The sequence below is a fragment of the Haliaeetus albicilla genome, chromosome 11 (genome assembly GCF_947461875.1).
Source record: "Haliaeetus albicilla chromosome 11, bHalAlb1.1, whole genome shotgun sequence".
Lineage (NCBI taxonomy): Eukaryota > Metazoa > Chordata > Aves > Accipitriformes > Accipitridae > Haliaeetus > Haliaeetus albicilla.
The window spans coordinates 26399287-26415261 of record NC_091493.1 but is presented as its reverse complement, the minus strand read 5'-3'; the positions used below and the strand labels follow the sequence as shown (position 1 = coordinate 26415261).

Here is a 15975-nt window from a genome sequence, read left to right as displayed (position 1 = left end):
GACACTTACTCACATCACATAACAATTGTGCAGTTTGACACAATTTGACACTGTGGGGAGTCCCTACTCAGAAGTGGCCTAGTGCTATATTACTCTGGCTATTATTAAAGGCCAGGCTTTAGATGTCTCAGCAGTCTGCCTCTAGCAATTGCTGTCAGCTTTTCACTTTTGTGAGTGAAAAATCCCCCTTCAGAAAAAATAGCTTAATTTACAAATTGCTTGTACAAATCTCTTCTTTCATGAAGATACATGTATGATGAATCCTGCGTCCTTGAGAATACATGGATTAAAGTTGCTGTTTTTGTAGAAAGCCAGAATGATTGTGTTGTTATGGCAACAAAAACTGGAAATATGAAAACAGCACAGATAAGCTGCATCCTGTTGTCGTGGCAACTGGAGTTGTGAAATGATGAAACGTGGTGGTGAAGGGATCTATGGTACCGTGAGCCCAAAAGAAAGAGCCAAGTCACCTGAGCAGAGTGGGAGAGAATGAAAAACTACAGCAGCGAAACCCCTTAAAACACAAGAGTTTCATTGCAGGTGCTAACAGGGTGGCTTTGATTCTCTCCAGTCTTGTCTCAGTATCTTAAAAGTAGTAAGTAGTAACTTGATTGTGCAAGTTGCTTACTGCTGTCAACTAACATTGACTTTGTGAAACTGAGAAGAGCTTGAACACCTGTAAAAAGATGGGCACTGAGTCCTGTATTATATTTGCAAGACATTTCTTTGGATGAGTGATGTGTTGCAAAGGTGAAGCATGCTTTGGAGCTTCTCTCCCAGAGACCATTTTTCTCCCTCTCCAGGTCCACACTAGTGAAGGTCAGTTGGGACATTGAAGCTGATGTTTTCTTGATTTAAACTTTGCTGAGCTGGAGGCAAGGTGTCTCGGAGGAATCTCAACTCTGCAATTATTGTCTCACAGTGCTCAAGTTTGTTGACCTATGGGGCATGGCATCAGTTTCTGTTTCTTACATGGTAGTTTGGGAGAACAATAGGGAGAGGATTGTGTGGCTGTTCTGTTTTTCTTTTACTTCTGAGGCAAACAGACCTGCATCTGTTATTGCTATGTTATATTACCAATGCTCTCATGCAGGTAGGGTATATTCTTTTTTGACTCTGAAAAGTACTGAGAGGGAAAAAACCCAAAATGCTCAGTTAGTAAATTTTCTAAGGAGGCTTTCACATTAGGCAACCTTAAATAATATAAGAACTTAGACTTTTTAAAAAATATTTTTCCAAGTGGCTACTTTCCTTTTGAGTTTTAGTTTACTGTTCCTGATTCTAAAGTCTTTATCTTTTAATTTCTCCTTCATCCAAGGAAAAGTTATAAACCTGAGCTTGTGTCATTAGCAGATGCTGTCATGGAAATAGCTTTGCTATTCCAGTTTCAGTGCTGTGATTTCACCACAGGAAGTATATGGGTAAGGGAGTTGATACAAAGGGTGGAAACTTTTGATCAAAAGAAAGAGCTCTTGTGAGAAGCAGAGAGGTTAAATTTTTTTGAGGTGAGACTGATTTGGTGTAGGATGTATACCAAAGGTCCTACCTGTAGGACTCTCTAAAACCGTATATTGGAAAGAAAGCCACTTTTTATGTATTTCAAATCAGTAATCTACATATGCATCCGGATGGAATGGTATCTGTGCATCACATTTGTCCTCCTGGTATCTGTGTTTTTAACAGGATCCTAATGTAATGATTTTATTTATTTTTTTTTCCTCCTCAGCATAGCTGAGTATTGATCTGCTACCTGGCTTATACAGAATGTGAGAAGTATCCCAGTAACGCATTGTATTAATGTGGGCTAAAAGCAGGTTATATTACAGATGAGGTGGAGGAAGATGGAGTTCTGCAAGACTGGACACAAACTATAAATATCCATAAAACTGACAATTTTATCTAAAAACAGTGCTGGCTGGATTTGCATATTTCCAGGCTACTTAAACTGGAGATAATAGTTGAACACTACCTGAGCATGGGTCGCCCACACTGATGCCATTACCCTCTGCCCTTTAATGCCAGGTTTTTGTATTTAATGTTGCTGTGCTGTGGTGGAGAGCTGTATTCTGTTCCTATGTGGGCTAGAGGAAATACAATACCAGTGGCCAGAAATACATGTTGCTTTAAGAATAGCATTTTAGGTAACCTGCAGAGCTCTCATTACTATAGCTGTTTCCTGTGAGTTTATCTTTTACAAAAAGGCAAACACCTACAGTTAATTTATTCAGCCTTGATCTTCATTTAGGCCTTTCTTTGAATGGCAGAGTTGTGCTGCTAGCAGTCTGTAACATACCATGATCTAGATGTTGACCCTTTGAAGACAAGCTGCAATTGACTTCTGAGGGGAGGAGGGAGGAGAATGTTTGTGTATGAATATGATCAATACACATGACATTCCAATTCCTGTATTATATTGACACCTTCTATGATATAAGCCAAACTGTGAAATTGGGCAAATTAAGCTCTTAATTAGCTGAAACACTTACAAAACATTATTTTGATTATATGAATGGGGAAGTTAAAAGTATCATTTTAGGTGTCTTGTGAAACATGGTGATTCAGAGTTAAATTTAATCCCTCCCCTTCGCATACCATTGTGAGCAAGTATGCATCACATAGGATATGTAGTATAATGCACTCATCTGAGCCTTTCTGCCTCCCACTGTCTTTTGGAGTAGAATTTTTAGAGCCAAGTTATAAACCTGTAAATGTGTTTTATGCTGGAAATTCTTGGTGCTACCTTAACTAGATTGGTACCAGCAAAGGCCAGTATAATCAAAACAAGGCACTTCAGATATTGATGGTCTGCACTTCAGTCAAGTCAGCTGGAAAAGAGAGTGTAAAAACCAGGACTGTGGTGAAAACAGGATTCTTCCACTAGAATTGCACTTCCCTATGAGAAAAATGCAATGATTCTGGAAATACTTTGGTTTTTTAATTTTGTCATTTAGCATCTCCTTCTTAACTTCTAAAACATGTATTCTATCTTCAGTGGATCCATATACTTTTCAAAATTCAGATACTAGTTCCTTGAGTGGAAAGCAGAAAGAAGCTTTCTTTCTGCAGTTCATTATTAATATTTGACACTCATATAGGACTTCGAGAATGCAAAGTGCTGTGCAGACATATCAGTTATCCTTGAAACACTTTTGTATGGTAGATGCATACATAATAATCCTGAGAGATTGTATGGAATTAAATAAAACTAGAGATGAGGGAAAATCTAATGAAACCTCCATTTTGTCTTTCCACCAATGTAGGTTTGTTCTCTGCAGTTCGTGTGATGGAAATCCAGACTGAAGTTGTAGAAGTGTCCCAAGCTGTAGAGGTTTCAAGCCATTTCTTAGAGTAGGGTTGTGTGTTTTTTTTAAAGCCTCATAGTTGTTCAGGTTGAGTGATGGTTAGGCAGTTGGTATACTGCTCTTTCTGCCTTTTATTATAAAGGTGATGATTCACCGTTCTCTGCTTGGCTCTCTGTTGTTTCAGTTTTCGGTGTTTATGTGGTAGAGCTTCATAATTAAGGACACACTTGGTCTCTGACACCTCTCTCAGGCAGGGTAGTTCTGTTGTTCTTGCTGTGTGGATGTGGAACTGAGATGCTGTGTTACTCTGCCCAAATTCATGCAGAAGGCCTGTGTCAAAGAATTAGATTTTTGTCTTATGGCATAGTAAGATTTTAAATTTTTTGGAATTGCTGCAAAATCAGGATTTGGATATGATGGAGCTTAATAGCAACTATGTTTTCTTGCTTACGAAAGAGTCTAATGCTCTTGGTCTTGTAAGATCTCCATTTTAAGCCTTCAGATAGTTTCATGCTTTAGACCTCGGTGAGATTGCTTTTAGTAAGTTTGGGTAGGGCTTGCTTTTAACACCATCTTTGGTGTTGCTTAAAGCAGCACACACAAGTCTCTGCATGTTACACTCCTTAAGGAAGGGTATGGCATCTGAATCTTAAAGCTCTGCAGGTGCACTGGTTTAGATATATTAGCTTCATGGATTAAAGAGCTGTAATTATGAAAACATTAGTATTGTCTAGTTCAGATATGATCTACACAAGTTCCCTCAAGAACTTGGCAACTGAGGATCTCGTACACCTTGTAGATGGGAAGCTGGCCCCTTTCTGGGGTGTGTAATTTCTGTCAATCTGGAATCCAGTAACCACTCACTGGGGAAAACATTTCTTCACAAATATTTACCTAAAAGCTTTGATTTGATCCTCCCAGATCCCACTCAGGTAAGAAATTACTTGGATAATCTGAATATGTAAACCCTTTTCTATGTCCCTTATCTTTGATATTTAAGAGTAGTTAGTGAACTGGAATCTCTTGTAAAAAGTTACTGTGAGCGAGGGAGTTACCAGAAGATTAGAGAAGAGTTTGCGTAATATGTATGTTAAGGAAAATTTACTGAATAATTACATGAAAAATGGGAGGCTGAAGGAAAAGGAATCACTTACAGCAGTTTGAGCTGTATGTGCACAGCAAAGCTTGCAGAATGTAGTAACCCCCTGAGCCATAGGGTGAAGGGGAAAACCGCTTCACTGAAGTCAGTGATGTGTACTGGGGTAAGAAGTCCAGTATTTCCTATGTTTGGAATCTAGGAAGAGTGTTGTAATTGAACCCTGGTAGCATGTTTCAGCCTCTGATTTGTGATACCTAATTGTTTTGAAGACAGATCCTACAGTTGCCCCGGGAATATTCTCAGCTTTCCCTAAGTAAGGTATTGGGTTGCTTGATTTGGAGTTCATGAAAATGCTTCAAGGGTCTTCAATAAGATAGCTCAATTACTTTTCTTATACCAAAACAGGAGCACAAACCACTTTTAATCATCCCCATACATGCTTGTGGAAATGAGACCAAAATGTCTGAACGTAGTAGAGGCTGAGAAATTGTGAAAAGCACTGGTTATGACAGCAGCTATGTGTTGCCCTTCACAATTCTGGTGCAATATGTGCCAACTAGAAAAGCTGACAGTTTGTGGGCTAGTTGAACCCTGGGAGATCCTTCTTATGGTCACACTCTGTGAGAAGTACTGTAGTTGCCTCTTTATTTTATAAATTCATTTTCTTACCATGGAAAGATTTTCAAGAAAAACTGCTAGTGACAAAGTCAGAATTGTCTTGTTTTAAGTGCAGGGAATAGTGATCTGGGGTGTAAGAAGGTGTAAATTTTAACTCTATGGGTTTGGGCCATTGTTTTTGGCTTAATTAAGACTTACAGTTTCTAACATTTTTTTTCTTATTTTCAAATGAAAACAAGACAAAAAACTTTTGGAGAAAGTTATAAAAGTATTAATTTGCTCTGAGCCATGCTAGTCTCTTTGGTAAGTTCATAATTAGGCAGGGTTTTTTTTTTAAAATGGGTATTCTTGTCTCTCAGGTATATAACTGCTCCATAACTGGTAAATCTGTATTCATATGTTAGGGTTTTTAAAGGCATATTATTTACACAATTCACTGGAATGGCTCCTTTGAAAGCTGGGTGGCTCTCTCATGTAATTACGTATTTAGTATGCCTTGTAGCCACTGTTGGGATAGGGGGTGGAAGAAAAGTAAAAAACAAAGCCCCACAAAAACCTAGTAAAATAAAAAGAATATTCTCATTTAATTTTTGCAGTTTTTTTGAAGTTGTATCATATCTATCTTTCTCAGATAAGAAGCCTATATGATCAAGTGTTACCCAAGCTAAAAAATGAAATATATATGGCAGGTTTTTTAATTGTGAAAGTACACAAGGTGCACTGGGAATTTATTTTCTTTTTTTATCCCTATATCGTATATATTATAGTCAAAGAGAACACCTCTCTGAACAGTAGAGGGAAAAATAAGAGATACTTTTTCATTTTTATGTATGAGAGGTTGAAAGGATGAAAAGTGGACCAAAAAAAGGAACGCCAAATCACTTTTTAGCCAGAAGTAAGTTTCTGGAATTGTTATTAAGTTTAATGAGACCAACATTTGTAATGTAAATAGCAGCTGCCTTATCTGATAAGTTTCATACAATGTATTGCATTCTGTGGTGACAGGAATAGTGCACATTGGACACAATGTGAAAGTGATGCATGTTATATTTTTGGCCTTGTCTTAGTTAAATATGTGGCCAAAAAAAGTGTAAGAGGAACTGAGTGGGACTGAAAAGTATTAGGGTTTGTTCTCCCATTTGTTGTGTTATAATATAAAAATATTTGTGAATATTAGGAATCCTAGTAACATCTGAGCATGTGTTTGATAAAGCATCGTAAGGGATCAAAATTTCAAAGGCACATTTCCTGAGAATTAGATTTTTAGAGAGCATGCAGGGAACAGTACTGCGAAAGAGACTTTCAGGGAGAATTGTACTTGCCAGGCATCTCATATCTGCTTTCTAATGTGATGAAAAAAAGAGGTGGGGAAAGATCTATCTCCTCATATCAAGCTCAGGTCTGGTGTATATAAATACTCTTCAGAGCATCCCTTATGTTTTATCTACTTCAGTTTGGGTAGTAGAATTTCTAGCACTTCTATTCCCCTCTTATCCTGGTTTTTATAATAGTTACAGCTTGCGTTTCTGTTTTTCTTTGTACAACCTTATCCAGTTCCCTGGCTTATGATCAGCTGGAGCAACCGGAAAAAGCCTTATTTCTCTCCGTTTTTAAACTCTTCATCTCTTGTCAGTATGCGTCATACTGTATTTATGCTCCTTAATGAAAATATTGGGTGAACAGGATCTTAATTCCCATCTCCCAAGAGAAGTAGAAATTGTTACTGGTTTATCTTTAAAGTTCAACTGCATAAAGCACTGGACACTGTACTAGGAGGGAAATAATTCTGAACTAAGAAATGATTGAAATAGGTATGGTTAGCAGGTGAAATTAGTATTATGTACAGATGACCAAAAACCAGCCCTTGGAAGAAAATTGAATTTCCTTTTTGGTTTTGCCACTAACTCGTGAAGATGTGCAAAAATATGTTAGATTGCCTGTAAATCAAAGGCGTTTTAGGCATGCAGGTTATCGTAAAGTTGAGTGCAGGGTTCAGACAGGGATAATAGGTTGTTACACCTTATTATGTTAAAACGCACCACAGTTAAAGACAGTCATTCTGTACTACTGTCTAATTAATTTATCTGAAGTATTTATAAAGAAAATATTCTTAAACTATTGTTTGATTAATTTTTTTTGTGGCTCTTGTTTTACAGTGAGTTCAGTACAGTAAGTTTGTGTTGTCACACCTGTGCACTATAGTTGTAAATTGTAGTAGTCCAAGAACTTTTGTGTTTTCCCCATGTGGAGCCACTTAGTTTTACAGGACAAGGTGATGTATTTCTGACCTGTAACACAATTTACTAAAACTGTGTTAGTTACCCCTAGTATATTGTATTTGCTGAAGGGCTAGAAGAGAACAAATTTGATAAAAAAACCCAAACCAAACCAAAACAAAAAACCCCAACAGTCTGAAATAGTAATGTATAATCTTGTAATGCAATAGCAAATAAAGTAAATAACCAATTTTTAGCACTGGCAAAACTTTAGCCTTTGAGTGTGTATTGAGATTTGTCTTTAGGACATCAAATGATTGGAAGAGAGGGTAGTCTATTAGAGGCAGAACATCTGATGTAGTCAAAAATATTCTTGGAGTATAGTTACAAGAGTAATTGAATAGGTTACAATACGGCTTCCCTTACTGCCCACTCAGCTCAGCCAGTGACTGTGAATGCTTCTAGCTTATTTTAATTCAAAGTAAGGCAAGCCCATTTTAATCACCAGTGGAGCAGCTGGTACGAGCCTCTGTCAGAAGGAGGTTACAGGTCTTGTTTGAAACTGTATTCCCTGTATTTCTTTAGTGGGAAAATATATTTCAGACTTCAGGGAATAGGACTTAAAAATCAGTTGGAAAAAAATTGTGGTTTTTGTCAAATAATTCCCTATCTTATGCCACTCAATGTGTATGAAAGATGCTTAGTTTTTAAGCTTTCATCTCTGGGTCCAAAAGTTGTGCAGACATCCAAAGTATTAATACAGTCAGGAGTCAGGAAGGTAGAGAGACTGCTGCATCCTGGACCAGTACTTAGCAAGCAATATCAGCATTCCCATTTGGCTGTAGTCCAAACGCTGTGCCTCTGTATCTTTGTTTTGAAGAATCAATGTAGATTGACTTAAGTTCAGTAGAGGATTTTGTCAGTCAGCTTTCAAGTAGTGAATGTTGAGGCCAGTCCCTTGTTTGTGGAGCTGACAGTACAAAAGTGAGTGTTTGACACGTGGTTTGCTCAGTGGATGGGGATAGAGGCTGTTCAGATTTTTCAGAGATCAGGCTGTAAATGAAGTTGTTCTGTTGGGTCACTCATCTGATTTACACACAAGCTGTTTCTATTGAAGCACCTGGGGCCTTTTGTTCATGCTTGTGAATAAGCCTCTTTCAGTCACCAACAGTAATTTAGCGTCTCTGCTTCCTTCAATAGGTAAAAGGCAAGTACAGGAATGACATTTTCTCCCACACTGTGTGCAATTTCACACTTATTTTTTAAGATAGATAACAGAACTGTTTTGGTAATATAAATTTTGTTATATACTGGAGCAGATTCAGAAGTCATCTAAGGTGTTGGTAATTTTTTACCACATACTTCCTAATTCTGGAATGATGCTAAGCAGCAGGAGTGCATGGGTGAGTAGTTACATCCTCTGTAGGTACAGAGATTTCTGCAGAATAGACCTCCAATGTTTTCCTTTGTTATCATGGCAATTTTAGAGGAAGACATTTCATTACCTTGTAGGTGCCCTGGCACAACAGCGTGCCCTACCTGCAGCTTGTAGTGACTCTGACTTGAGCCATAATCTCACATAAACTTTGAGGCAACATAAGCTTGCCTCTCTGCTGACAGAATGGTCCTCATTTTTCCTGCCTCTGTGTCTTTACATGCTTTGGTCAGTACAAATATTTAAAGTAACTTCTTTTATCTTGTCAATCAATTTTAATGGCAATCAGTTCTTTGAGCTTATTATTGCAGCACAAAAGCCTGAGCCAGCACAAGGGATGAGAAAGCTTGAGAAAAGGGAATAAATGATGAGGCAAGACTTCGCTAACTCTGTATGCAAAAAAAAAAAAAAAAAAAAAAAAATTTGCCCTGTATTTGTTTTGTATTATGTTATGAATCCTAGGATGGGTAATGGTAAGCAGCTGATGCAGAGCAAATGCACTAGGTTATCATCATCAGAGGTGCCATGTTGTAGTTAATCTTCCTTGTTACTGTGACATTCTTGGAGAGTAATAAACACCTTTGATTTAAGTAAATGCATTATTAAATAAATGAAACGCTTAACCATAGAAGTCCACTTCATATATATATATATTTTTAAGGCTGATTGTCAGAACAGCTTTTAATAGCTGCAGTGATATGTATTACATTACAAAGAAAAGATTACTGGCATTTGGAAGGTTTTTGTGTGTGGGAGTGTTTGTTTTCTGGGAGGTTAGGATGGCAGACAAGGAAGTATGGCTCAGATTTTTGTTGCTTGTTATAATACTATGGCTGTAATTTTTTTTGTCTTCAGGAGGGGCATTAGCTACAAATTCATGTGATGTGTGATACTACAAACTACTCGAGTTTCAGTATCTTTGTAAAGTGAAGATTTTTTTTTTTTAAAAAACAAAAATGAGGGGAGGAATTTATTTTACGGTATCGTAAACTTCTAATAAGCACATTTCTATAGGTTATGTTCCCCAGCAGTCTTTTAATACTATTTCTGGAACAGCAGTGTAAATTGCAACAAAGTACAGCAAAGAACGTGGTGATAGACAGGGTTAATCTCTCTGTGGCTGTCTGCACAGTACCAGATTATGAATGTTGGTGATCACCTTTCTGCTCATTCAAGGATGGGATATGTTGCTCTTACGTGCTAATTTAGTGCAAGATTGTGCAAGTTTTTCTAGCCTTCTTAAGAACAGCAAGAAATGGTGGCTCAAAAGGCAGCTGTCATTTCATACCCGTTCCAGCTGCCCTTTCCACTCAGATTTCCTCCCATCCCCCCCTTTAAAAAAAAAAAAAGAAAGGGGGGGGAGGATTACAAAAAATAAGAGTATGAGGGTTTGAAATCTCTAGCATCTAATCTATCACATCCTACAGTTTTCATAGCTATCTGCCCATTTAAAATATACTTGTTTTTTCCTGCCTTGCCAGTAATTAGGCAAATGCAGTAGTGCTTATGGCATCAAAAACTCCGTGGCTGGTAAAAGCAATTGCTATCATAATGCATCCCTAAATTTAATAGTAGTGGTGTAAAATGAACAAGCAACTCTCTATATTTCAGGGGGTAAAGGCTTTAACTATCAAAATGGCTAGTATTTTCCTTGATGGCTGCTTTGGCTCCTTTTTTGTATTTGTGTTTGGAGGAACAGAATCAATTTATTATAATAATTGTATTTTATTTAATGAATAACAAGGCAAGCAGAAACATTAAACTTACATAAAGTGTAACCAAGTTCCTATTCACCTTGGATTGCAGGTTTTTCCTTTTATCCCCTTTACAGACAAAACCCAAACCTTTTCTTTCACTGCCAGTATTACACTTAAAGTTGTCATTTCCTTTTCTGCTTCCCTTGCAAAATTACTTGCTTTGTGTTGTGCCTGGAGCGTGGCTGTGCATGGAGAAGAGGTCTGATTAATTGGAAAGAAACTTTTTGTTACTGGAGAAACTCACACATTGGTGTAGAAAACTGACCAAAAATTTACTTTCTTGATCCATAGTGACTTTTTCTTGGTATTATGACATCTGTAAAGCTTCTCTCAAGGAAAAGACTCATCAGCAGTTTGTGTTCTCTTAAAGATATCTCAGTCTTTAACGCCAGGGTGCAGTTGTGTTGATGCCATTTGGCTAAGCCTTGAAAGTTCCTGTAATCTGTGCCATCCTGTTTCATACAGTCCCATCTCATAGTTGTCCTTTCTCTGCAGTGCTCTATGCCCAGATCTCTGTGGCTGGGCTGCTCCAGCCTGGCGGACAGCATGCCCTCACTGCGATGCCTGTATAACCCAGGGACTGGCGCACTCCCAGCTTTCCAGGTACTTTCTGTCTCTCCCCGCTCCTTCTTTTCTCTCTGTCTGTGTACGTGTGCATCTCCTCCTTTACTTGCTTGCTTTACCGCCATTTATTCTCCTTCATACTATATGCCTCTCTTATGTCATTCAGATTGCTGGTATTTAAACCCATCTTGTGTCGATTCAGGGTAGGTCAGTGCTGGGACATTTCCATTACCTCAATATAATATAATTATTTTGTCTAAATTGGCTTGGTACCATCATCTTTTCCATTGGCTTTCAGTTGTGTCAAAAATATACCACTTAATTATATTTGGCAAACAGTATCCATCACGCAGTCTCCAATCTGGCTATTCATGGAGTGATTCCCCTCCTATCTAAGTTTTCTGTTTGCCACTTAGAGGACTGAGGGGGTGGGTTCATTGCCATAGTGATAATTGATGCCAGCATTTGTTTACTTCAGGTTTGTTAGCAGTAGTCTGGACATTTTGACACAGAAAATTATTGTACAAGTAAGCTGTCAATCAAAAGGCAAACAAAGAAAACCTGTTTTTTTTTCTTTGGTCTCTGATTTTGTTAGATTCAAGCTTTTCTCTGTCATGAAATAGCTTTCTGCCAAACAGGTTTGTTCAGGCACTTTGGGTGACCAGTGAATCTTGCAAAATGCAGATGCTTTCCTGTGGGTAGAGAGTGAGGCAGCTATTGGGTGAGCATCTAGAAACCTACACAAGGCTCTCAAGATCATTGCAAGCATTTTACAATGACATGGATATAAACAGCAGAGATGTTATGTTCATGTTGAATACTCTGTCTCCGAGATGTGTGAACTGCAGTAACTGAGAGACGTTAGGAGTATCTCTATAGAGAACGTTTTTGTTGGAGCTCATGGTAGCATGAACGTTGACTTCAAGGTTTGTGCTGCTGGATTACGCTACTGCTGACCTAACCTGTGGCAGAGAGTTTTATTCATCAGCATCTTGCAAAACCAGACATAATAAATAAGCTAGAATCTTTCTGAAACTTTCACTCGTTTTGGTGAAAGTTCATTATGTGCCTCTAAAGGACAGCATGCAAAGATTATTTTGAATTCGACTTCTTCCTCCCAGGGCTAGGAGAGTACTGTGGAAATAAGCCTCAGGGGAGGCTTAAGTGTCTTGCATCATTTTGCTGCAAGTCTTTTTGCTGACCCAGCAGTAGCACTGATGGACTCTGGAAGGTGTCCTGCCAGGTCTCCTTTGCTGAAGCAAGCTTTTAGTGGAGCTTTCCATGGGGGAGGGGGAAGATGACTTTTTATTAGTCTAAGAGGACTCTGGAGACAACAGGCAGAGTTTAGATTCCTACTTCTAATCCTGATTTGCATAATTTGACTAAATCGGATGGGCCTCATTTTTGGGCTTTCTGCTGTTGAATAAATCTCAGATCTCTTTAAGCCCAGGTTTCAGAGAACCTTAGCAGTATATGGAAAGGAATTTAAAAACTCAAATTGGGACTCCTTTCTTTCTACTTGAATTATTTTTGATTACTCAGAATAAGCATATATTACAAAGGGGAAGGGAAATTAGCCTCTTTTAGCTCAAGATGTTCTTGCTAATGATAGATAGGATAGATAGGAACAATATCTTTTCTGCTAATGCAGTGCATTGATATTTGGGTTCAAATGAGTCAGCTGCACAACTATTCACTGTGTACTGCCTTCTTGGGAGAGTAGTAGGACTTTGACATTTGCATTCCTGCAGATTTTGAGAGACATTTCCATGTGTATTTAGTGACTATGGGAATTGGGGAAGCCTTGCCCCACTTGCCATCTAAAAACTGTTACTCTTCACATCGCTCTGACTGCTATGTTGAGGAACACATTTAGTGCCAATTGCGGGAGAAGCTAAATTGCCAGCAACAGCTTTTGCAGCAATAAGTCATCCATATTTCAGTCCTTTTTTTTCAATGGGCTTTGGTCCCCATTAACTTGCATGGTTTGAAGAAAACTCCCCTCTATGAGGCATGGCTTCTGCATTTTCCAGTGCAGAAGTCTACATGGGCGTGGTTTGGAGCCTGCTTGAAGCTGTGATGTTGCAATGTTTCATCGTTCTTTAATGCTTTTTTTGATATCGAATCTTCAGGAAAGCATTAAAGACTTTCTTGTAGCCCAGCAAATTTTCTCATAATAAGTTATTTTCTTTTTTCCATAGCAAGCTTGAAGTAACTGGAGAAGCATATCAATGTTCTTTGCTTGTGGCAAAAGAGAAGATGCCATCTGGAAGGCTACTTAGTCACTGCTGAATTTGTCTAGTTATTTACATGCTTACCTTCAGATGCTCAGACAGAAATGTGGAAAGAGGCTCTTTTTTAATAGCTCAGTTAAAGCCCTGCTGACTCCTCATGGGAAACATTGGCAGATAGTAGATTTAGAGATGATTCTGTTAATATGTCAGATAAGTTCATTTTTCTTCTTTGTGTGTTTTTATTATTGGAGACACTTGTGTGAAAACAGGATCTTCTGGTTCCTCAGCTCTGTTTGGCAATCCTCCCACAGTGGGAAAGGTTTTAAGGCTAAACCCATGAATGGGGGAATAAGGAGCTAGAAACAGTTCTTTTTAACATCTCTTCTCTCAAAGGGCTTTGCAACTCATAGTCTATTGAGTAACTGAATTTCATAGAGATCATGGTGGAAGATGGCAGCAAATTGGAACTTGAACTCCTATAAGGCACTGTGGGAAGGGGTCAAAGAGGCTATGTTAACAAGAGAAAAAGGCCATCCATTCTATTTTCAGTGTCTTGGGTGCCAAATTTTACTGTACTGTTATTCTGCAAAGCAATTGAAAACTAGGTTGTGTGTAGATTCTCTTAATAATTAAAAAAAAAATTATGCAGAGTATATTCTTTTTCCTAGAAATCCATGCTTTGGAAGTTTCCAGATGTGCCAACAGGTGTCTGTTTTCATTATATTTTTCATTTGAAGATAATTACTTTCCCTTTTGAAATACTTTTTATGCGTGCTCACAAGGCTCTGTTTATGTTGCTTTTAATAGTCGCAGTTCTCTGAAAATTCTAATTTATAATTACACCGATCAAGTATGCCAAGGAAATGATTGTATTAATCCTTCCAGGTTTGCAGAAGACCACAGTACTTCCTTGAATTTATTTCTGTAAGCTATTATATAAATGAGGAGGCTTGAAGAGCAATTTGAAAGTCTTGCCAAAGGTTATGTATCAGGGTAATCACAGAGAACAGTCCAGCGCTTCCTTTTTACCTAATTGACACCCATCACGAATATCAGCTCCAGTTTAGACTGTAAACTTTTGGGGACAACAGTCATGCTTTTACTTCTTTGGAGCCTAGGCACCAGTGAAAAAGCAAAAGAGTTGTCTTGTCACCTTTATTTTGCCAGATCTGAAACTCTATTTCTGTAACAGGCACTTGTAGTCAAAGAGGAGGATTAACTTTTGTGGTGGAGGTAGCAGCATCTTGTTGAATACACAAGTGTCTCTAGAATGCCAGAAATTCACATTTTCCCTTAACTGAAGTGAAGGTCTTGATCATCAAGAACTGCACATCAGAGTTTATCAGATGAAGGGGACTGCCTTCTGTGTGGTTTTGCAGAAGCAAGGTGTGTCGTCTTTGGTCTTGGCAGAAAGCTGTGTCCTGGTTGAGGAAAGCACGGGTGTACTGTGCTAGGTAAATTGAAGTAAACAGGCATGCACTTGAGGTTGTGCAGCATGACATGGTGTACAGCACTCCTTTCTTTGGACTGAGATCGCTTTTGGAGAAAGGTGAGAGTATGAAAGATGTAAACAGCCTGTAGTGACGGAAGCCTGTTGCAGCCATGAGGCAGAGACAAACTCATTTCTCAAATGAATTTTACATCTATTTTTTTTCCCTAATGTTTATATTTTTGTGTTAGGAAGTAGAGTATTTGGTAAAGAAGCATTGTCAGTAAATTGTTAGAAACAGTTGTCTCTCTGAATTTCCTTAGCCTGTTCATGCATTTTTGCCTTAAAAGTTGACATCTTATTGCTGGGAAATGCAGTGTAAATGTGAGTAGGAGTACATTATTTATGGTTATACAGGAGGTTAAAGCTAAAGTCTTGGGCTGGGCAAATTGTGCATGCTCAGAAATGTGTTTGTGAGAAAGGAGTTTGAAGGAAATCGGCTTTGGAGCCAATGTTTGCTGGTGTGCGTAGTTCTGTCTCTTAATTGGGAGAGAGATGGGGTGTCCAGTCAATAGACTCCATCGGTGTGGAGACGTGGCTGCCCTCACCGAACCTGCTTTGCATTCCCCCCTCATGCTCTCCCAGCGGCCGTGTGAAATCTGCCCGCGGGCTGTTTACAGTGCGCCTCTAAAACGGAATCATAATTTTGGTGACTAATAGCCAGAGCATGTGGCTCCAGCACCCCCCGGCTGGCGGCAGGCTCTCCCCTGGTTATGAATGTAGTTAGGTGGCCCCCAACTGTTTACAAGACAGCAGAGGTGAGATCTTTGATTGACAAGTCAGAAATGCATTAGATCATTCCCTCTGCCAGTCTCTGGTTCATGCTGTTAAAAATGTCAGCCTCTCCAAGTTTGAATGGCAGCCCGAGGGCCTCAGAAGCTTTTTGTTTTCTGAGATGGAAACACAAATTGGATGTGTGCCTGAGCGCTTCATCCTGGGCTGTAATTTCATCTTTTAGCTAAGAACCACAAGGTACATGAGCAAAGCACCCTGTAAACAATAATACCGGGGAAAAAAATAAACAAGGTCGTGTTTCTGGTACGTTGATCCACTGGTGTCCTGACCTCTATCACGTTGAACATCTCCACTCTGATTGCTGTTCCCTTTGGCATTACAATGAGAGGAGAGAGACTGACACAGGAGGCAAAGATTTAAAGTTGCAGTGTTGTTGCACATTCCTTGTATTGGCTATGAAATATTGAACTGCCACAATGTGACACCTGGGTTTTTTTAAGCAAAGTTTCTTGTTGGAGGTGTTGGG

General features: G+C 38.7%; 1 protein-coding gene across 7 annotated transcripts in view; it reads left to right on the top strand.

The window, feature by feature from the left end:
- Positions 1 to 15975, top strand: part of BTRC (beta-transducin repeat containing E3 ubiquitin protein ligase) — a 123594-nt gene that overhangs the window by 17193 nt on the left and 90426 nt on the right. For 4 of the 7 annotated variants that reach the window (XM_069796838.1, XM_069796835.1, XM_069796836.1 and 1 more), the window contains one exon: positions 10923 to 11030. The exons of the other annotated variants lie outside the window; for them this stretch is intronic. In XM_069796838.1, the coding sequence (XP_069652939.1) occupies positions 10923 to 11030 (108 nt within the window). The remainder of the gene's footprint in view (positions 1 to 10922; positions 11031 to 15975) is intronic. 7 annotated transcript variants of the gene reach the window in all.